A 7,213-nucleotide genomic window follows, 5' to 3' on the forward strand; every position below is an offset into this window, starting at 1 on the left:
GATTTCAGTTTACATCATAAAAATTTTACTATTTATTTTTCTTTAGTTCATAGAATTATAAGAAGATAAACAGTAAATTAAATCGAGATTAAAATTAGTCTATATTGGTAAATAAAATTGAAAATAGACATCTATCATTTGAATTCGAAAATCGATTTAATTAGATGGAATGTTTAGTCGGAATGAGATAAACAAATAATGTTTCGAAAAGAAAACGGTATATAATTTCGCTTATCGAACATACATGCTTTAGCATATAATTATAAAAATAATATATAAAAAAGCAAATAGTTTAATATGATAGTTTAATATAGCAAGTGGCTATCTGTATGTAAACACTAATTAAAAATAACATTTCATTAATACTATACTTTCTTACATTAATAATGTAATTATTACATATATGTATGTTACATTTATATTATTGTGTAGAAAATATTTAAAAAAAAATGGAAATTATAATATTATTGGTCTAGTCTCCACTGAAACACCTAATATGATATAGAACAAAATTTAAATGGATGGAAAATGTGTTTAACTGCGCTTTTACTCCTATAGCACTCTGATTTGCTCTGAAATGATAATTGATAGAATTAATTGATAGAGTTTTGGTAAAAATTGTATCATTATAAGTAGAATATAATGTACTGTTATATTTGATGTTTATTAGAGTACATGTGTCATATTTTTTACAAATCTAATAATTTTCACTTAAAACTTTAGTAGTTTAATGAAATATAAAATTAAAATCAATTGAAATATAAGAAAATAGGACATTAGTAAGAAATGAATTATTAATTTGAAATTTTCCACAGGTATTTTTATTGTTGCTGCAAAGCGTACTCCATTTGGTACAATGGGAGGTATGTTTATAAACAAAAGTGCAACTGATTTGTCAGTTGTTGCATCGACTGCTGCAATACAGGCAGCAGGCCTAAAACCAGAGAAGATTGACAGTGTTGTATTTGGACACGTTCTAGTGGTAAATCAGTTTTCATTTATAATTACCAATTACGAGTATTTTATTATTTACTTTTATTATTTAAATTAGGATGCATTTTATTCATGATGCGCTTGATGCATCATTTATCCTTGTTATTCACCGAATGTTAAACAAGGATAAATGATGCAATATGCATATCATGCATGAAATGGTATGCACTCATTGGTCTTTTAACTGAATTGACGTACTTTTAATTTTTTTTTTATAGAGTTCATCTTCTGATGGTGCTTTTTTGGCAAGGCATACGTTATTAAAGTCAGGAATTCCGTTACAAAAACCAGCATTTAGTGTAAATAGATTATGCGGTTCTGGTTTTCAAGCAATTGTCAGCGGGGCTCAGGTTAGCCAAGAATTCCATAATTCTCTTAAAATAGTAATAAATATTGAGGAGAGAACTAACAAATAATAATATCCAATAGAGATGAGAACAATAATAAAAAATTAGGTGTTTCAGATCCCGTTTGTATCCCATTTAAAAACGAGGGAAATAGTTATTTTGAAAATTCTTTCAGACAAAAGTTATTCGGGAAATAATGCATTACATGAACATGTGTGATTAACTTTGATGGCGTTGTGAAGGTTATGTCAAAGTCGATTTTAATTTTTTAAATGAGAACCCATATCTTTTATTGCATATTCTTGTAGGTCATCTCAAGGCATTTTCGAAACACTGGTTACAAATTCTTTAGTTGCGATTTTCCTGAGTTATGAGATTTTAAAATTTCAGTACCGCCGATGTTAGCATTACCCAAGATTTACCGCATGGAAGACTTTAATCAAGCACCTCGAAGATGTGTAAATCTGATAAAGTATCTACAAAGTGTGTTAAGAAAGTGCTGAAAAAGAGTATATAAGTGCTTTTTTAGCACTTTACAAACACTGCTATGCTTGAGTCGAAATGTATATAGCTACATAAAGTGTTAAAGAAACACATTTAATATATACATGTATTTAATATATACATGTATTCGTATAATAATATGTTTAAGTTTAAAAAGAATGAGAGAGCATGTGTAATTAAATGATAAAATGTATTTTAAAAATGTTTCCAAATGCTTGAAAGTAAAAATATGTTGAGAAAGTAAAAATGAAATATATTGACTATTGTATATTAGTATCATGCGTAACGGCGAGTACCAAACAAATAATTCCATGAGTAATCACTAATATATTCATCACTAATATATTCACTAATAATATATTAATCACCTAATAATGAAGGTATTAGGAGGGAATCCTATACTTAAGATTATGTCTACATTGACCATAATACTACCTTCTCCTCTACTAATAAGAAATAGTTGCAGAAATTAAAGTTATTATATAGCACTATAGTGACTATATTTTTCCATTTCAGAATATTCTGATGGGAGACTCAAAGATTGTCTTGACGGGTGGTGCAGAAAACATGAGTCAAGCTCCTTTTATTGTAAGAAATGTTCGTTATGGCACTGCCCTGGGCCAAAAATATGAATTCGAAGACTCACTTTGGCTTGGATTACTTGATACTTATTGTAATTTGCCCATGGGTCTGACTGCGGAAAAACTCGGTACTCAATACAAATTAAAGAGAGAAGAAGTCGATCAATTTGCTTTGAATAGTCAGCAACGTTGGAAAGCTGGTAGATACAATATTTTACTTAATATGAAATTTTATGTGTTAGCTATTAATTAAATATGAAAATTGTAATTTATTAATCTTCTTCTTTAATTAAATAAATTTAGATTATAGAATTTAAGCCTCTATTTAAGAAAACGTATTACAGCCAACGACGCGGGTCATTTCAACGAAGAAATAGTGCCTGTGCAAGTAAAAATTAAGAAGCAGGATACATCTGTCAGTGTGGACGAACATCCACGTACGCAAACGACGTTAGGAACACTTGCCAAATTGAAACCAGTTTTTCAAAAAGATGGATTAGTCACAGCAGGTTCTGCATCGGTACTATGCTTTTATTCACATTTTATGGATAGAATTTTTATATCAATCTTTATATCCCAAATTTTTCCCAAATTTACGTGGGTTTGATAAGTTTGGTAAATTTCCATGAAATGGTGCTACAATTCATTTGATGACGCGACATCTCGAAAGATCCACTCTTCGAATCCCTTCAGGCCAAATTTCAGCCAAAAAGGATGCATAGTTCACGTTTGGTAGTCATTTGAAGCGAGATTAGCGCGCAAAAAAGTGCTCTTCCATCAAAACAACGCGCAGTCCCATAAGTCGACCGTTGCAATGACAAAACTACGAATTGGGCTATGAATTGATTCTTCATCCACCCTATTCTCCGGATTTGGCCCTGTGTGACTTCTTTCTGTTCCCAAACTTAAAAACTTGGCTCGGTGGGAACAAATTCTTGTCAAATGAGGAAGTCATTGTCACCGTCAATGAGTATTTTGCAGACTTTGAGACAGCCTACTTCAAATGACTATCAAATGTGAACTATGCGTCCTTTCTGGCTGAAATTTGGCCTGAAGGGGTTCGAAAAGTGGATCTTTCGAAATGTCATCAAATGGATTGTAGCGCCATTTCATGGAAATTTACCAAACTTATCAAACGACCCACCTAATTAACTCGACTTTATTTTTGTTCTCAGGGTGTCTGTGACGGAGCAAGCGCTGTTATTTTAGCTAGTGAAGAAGCTATCAAGGCAGAAGGCTTGAAACCATTGGCACGTTTAGTAGGATATAGTATTGTCGGCGTAGAGCCGAGCATTATGGGAATTGGTCCTGCACCAGCAATCAAGAACTTACTTAAAGTTACGAGCAAAACACTTGATAATATAGAAATCGTTGAGGTGAGATTGCAATTTATACAACAGAAATTTCACCTATCAAATAGCATCTTTAATGTAAAAATGTGAAAATAATTAATATAAAAAGTAATTAAAAATATAATTTAGATTTTATTCTTATCATGCATTAATTAATATAATTTTTGATAGATCAATGAAGCGTTTGGCGCTCAGACTTTAGCGTGTGCAAAGGAACTTAATCTGGATCTGAATAAACTGAATGTAAATGGTGGTGCTATTGCTATAGGACACCCATTAGCTGCTTCCGGTAGCAGGATCACTGCTCATTTGGTGCACGAACTTAGGTAACATACCTTATGATAAAACAACTCATTTTTATTAATATTCTGATTTATATATATATATATATATTTTTTTTTTTTTCTTGCAGAAGGCGAAAAGCTGGAAAATTCGGTATCGGTTCTGCTTGTATTGGCGGCGGTCAAGGTATCGCTGTAATGGTAGAAGCGCTGTAATCAATTAAAAGGTTTAAGCTAAATTTTGTAAAAATATTGTGATATACAAATCGAACTAACATAAAATGATAAGAGTGATACATCGTATGATTTATCAAACAAACGATTGTAATTCTTTTTCTCGTTTTAATGATATAGGCAATATGAAGAATATTTTTATATATAAAAATTTTATATTATATATACTTTATATATTTTTTTGTACATATATATAATGATACAGTATTCAATAAAACATTTATATTTTATTTGCTGCTCTTTGTAGTTTTAAAAAATATATCATAGCTACGAAATTTGATATTAACAAATTGGTTTTTAAGCAGCTGATCCTTGAAGTACTGTAAAAATCGAATAGGACATCCGCATTATCTGAAATATAAGAGCTTTTGTTCAAATGACCTAGAATTCTATTTAAAAATTTAAAGCAGTTTAATTTTAAAACCATTACTATAGTGGATTCAGATAATAAATATTATTTAAGATCAATTTAAAATAAAGATATATACGAATTATTTTAATAAGTAGAGGAGGCAGCTTTTGATTTGCACTGAAAATTAAATGGTGCATATGCTTTTCAAAGGTTCAATTATCAGAAAGATAATATCATCATTTAGATTTAGATTTTTATAGTGTGAGTGAATGAATTTTGTTTTAACAAAATGTCTGGACAAAAATATACATACCTGCATAAAAGTATCTAAAGACAATAACATGATTCTACCGGCACATAAGGTAAGCGGACGATGAGCCCTTATCATCATGATTTGTAGACTGCGTTTGAATCTTTCGGTATTGGAGAACCAATTGTTCGAATATGCGGCCGTGACTAAACGCATACTCTAAAAATCGTGCATGTTTTCTCGCACATCTATATATAAGAATATTTATTTAAATACTCACATGTAGATGCAATTCATTACCATGCCAGCAGAAGATGAATATTTGGTATGTCATGCAACACATGTATGTCAGCATGCCGATCAGCACCGCCGGAATATAAACATTTATCTGCGGTTCAATCGATCGCGTGAAAACTCGCTGATAAATCGATCAAAGCAATCGGATTTACCTGCGATACATTGAAGGCAATCAAACAAATGATCATGCAATTCGAGAGGAATTGAAAGAAGATAACGGTACCAAAGATGTTCTGAATTTCACTTATGAAACTGCAAAATTAATATAATCAGTTGCTAACAAAACTAAAATGCAAATGGATAATTAATTTCATCAATTTTCTTATAGCTTCGAAAAGTATTTACATATACAACCTAATTAAAAAAAATTTATACAAATAAAATTTTCTAAATATTATAGAGATATAATAATAATTTTATAAAAGGGTATAAAAGAATAAAGCGGAATAAGCATGTGAAATCGATTCCCTCATCAATTAAACTCAAATTAGTGTCGTTAATATAATAAAAATAGAGCTACAAGCTAAGCAAGGTCTTTATGCTAAATTATGGCTAAAACAAGTAGTTTATTATAACAAGCGTTTCGACTCCTAATGGATCATTATCAATATCAATCTTAAAAATAAACAAAAATCACATATTCATTTGAACAATAATATTCATAGTCAGACTTTGTCTTAAAGCTTCCTTAAAGGCCTGACTATTCTTCTTCTTCTTCTTCTTCTTCTTCTTCTTCTTGATTGGTCCGGCAGCCAGGCAGGCTGATACTGGATCATTGAGGACTTCTTCGTCATTAGATATAAAATACTTTAGACGGAACACATATAAGTGTAGTATATGTTTGATTGATGGTTACTTTCCTCCGCCTTCTTCCATCTAGCGGTAGTCGCGCGCCACAGGAGGAGAGGAAAATTTAAAAGAAAAGTTCGCTAGCTTTTATAAAAGCTAGGAGAAGCCTGCATAACTTGGGGAGGAGGCTGGGAAAGAAAAGGAAAGACATCTTCAGGAGAGTTAGGATATTTGTTACGTAAATAAGAAGGTGGAGAGCTTTATGACTGTAAAGGTTGCATTCAAATATAATTGATATTTTGCTTTATTGCTCCACAAGAACAAGAAGGGGATTCAATCATGTTATCTCTATACAAGCTTTCATTTAAATTGTAGTGATTAGATCTCAGACGATTAATCACAATTTTCTCTCTGCTGAGAGGTTCCCTCAAACCAAGTTTTCTTAGAGATGGATGAATAGCGCTCGAAGTGAAGTGTGCCTTTAGTAGAAGCCATTGTCTTGAGAGTTATTAAATTGTAGTGCAGCCTGGATTCGTAGAAGAAATCTTCATGTGGAATACGAAAATTGGGAGAAGAATCTTTGCAGCTTCCTTGGCAATAGAGTCAGCAATTTCATTTCCCGGAATACCAGAGTGGGAAGGAATCCAAAAAAGAGAGATGAAGATGTTCTTAGCTGCGCTTAGAATGGCCTTTGATGTAATAAATTATGTAATTGCGCTGATAATACCTATTGTTGTAGATGGCGTCGAGGGCGCTCTTGGAGTCGCTGAAAATGGTTATGCGATCATGCTTGGAATCTCGAGCAAGATAGGTTGGTTTGGTAGATCGCCCAGAGTTCAACAGAAAAGATGAACGTTTCAACTGGAAGTTTATATGCGATGTTGATGTTTAAATCGGGAGAAAAGACTCCCGCACCGACAGAATAGCCGGATTCCTTGGAACTGTCCATGTAAAAAGTGACTGCGTTTTATCCGTAATCAAAAGACTTATGGAGGAATTGGGCAGCAATAAATCCTTATAGATCCTCCTTGTCACAACCAAGCATGGCGCTAATATAGGTGATCTTGTAGAATAAAACTTCCAAATCATGCCAGAATACTGCCGGATGATGAAAATGGTGAATGAATTTTTCTGAGTATCTGCTTGTGATGTATATCTTGAATAAGTTGGAACTTTGAATGGCCTCAATCTTCCGGTTCATGCGGAAAGCAATAAGCTCCATTTGTATTAGGG

General features: G+C 32.2%; 2 protein-coding genes across 2 annotated transcripts in view; one reads left to right on the top strand and one right to left on the bottom strand.

The window, feature by feature from the left end:
- LOC108689984 (3-ketoacyl-CoA thiolase, mitochondrial) overlaps positions 1-4,522 on the top strand; it is a 5,192-nt gene extending 670 nt beyond the window's left edge. The window contains exons 2-8 of the mRNA XM_018197008.1: positions 816-982; positions 1,212-1,343; positions 2,361-2,625; positions 2,770-2,945; positions 3,601-3,801; positions 3,949-4,103; positions 4,190-4,522. Of these exons, the coding sequence (XP_018052497.1) occupies positions 816-982; positions 1,212-1,343; positions 2,361-2,625; positions 2,770-2,945; positions 3,601-3,801; positions 3,949-4,103; positions 4,190-4,274 (1,181 nt within the window). The 3' untranslated portion in view covers positions 4,275-4,522. The remainder of the gene's footprint in view (positions 1-815; positions 983-1,211; positions 1,344-2,360; positions 2,626-2,769; positions 2,946-3,600; positions 3,802-3,948; positions 4,104-4,189) is intronic.
- A 67-nt stretch (positions 4,523-4,589) lies between these two features.
- LOC108689975 (odorant receptor 2a-like) lies at positions 4,590-6,475 on the bottom strand. Its single transcript, XM_018196999.1, has 6 exons — positions 6,382-6,475; positions 5,829-5,958; positions 5,344-5,443; positions 5,175-5,282; positions 4,958-5,113; positions 4,590-4,643 (listed from the first exon to the last, which is right to left on the bottom strand). Exons 1-6 carry the CDS (start codon positions 6,473-6,475, stop codon positions 4,590-4,592), a joined length of 642 nt encoding a protein of 213 aa, XP_018052488.1.
- Between the last annotated feature and the right edge of the window lie 738 nt (positions 6,476-7,213).

Source organism: Atta colombica, unplaced genomic scaffold, assembly GCF_001594045.1.
Source record: "Atta colombica isolate Treedump-2 unplaced genomic scaffold, Acol1.0 scaffold29, whole genome shotgun sequence".
NCBI classification, from domain to species: domain Eukaryota; kingdom Metazoa; phylum Arthropoda; class Insecta; order Hymenoptera; family Formicidae; genus Atta; species Atta colombica.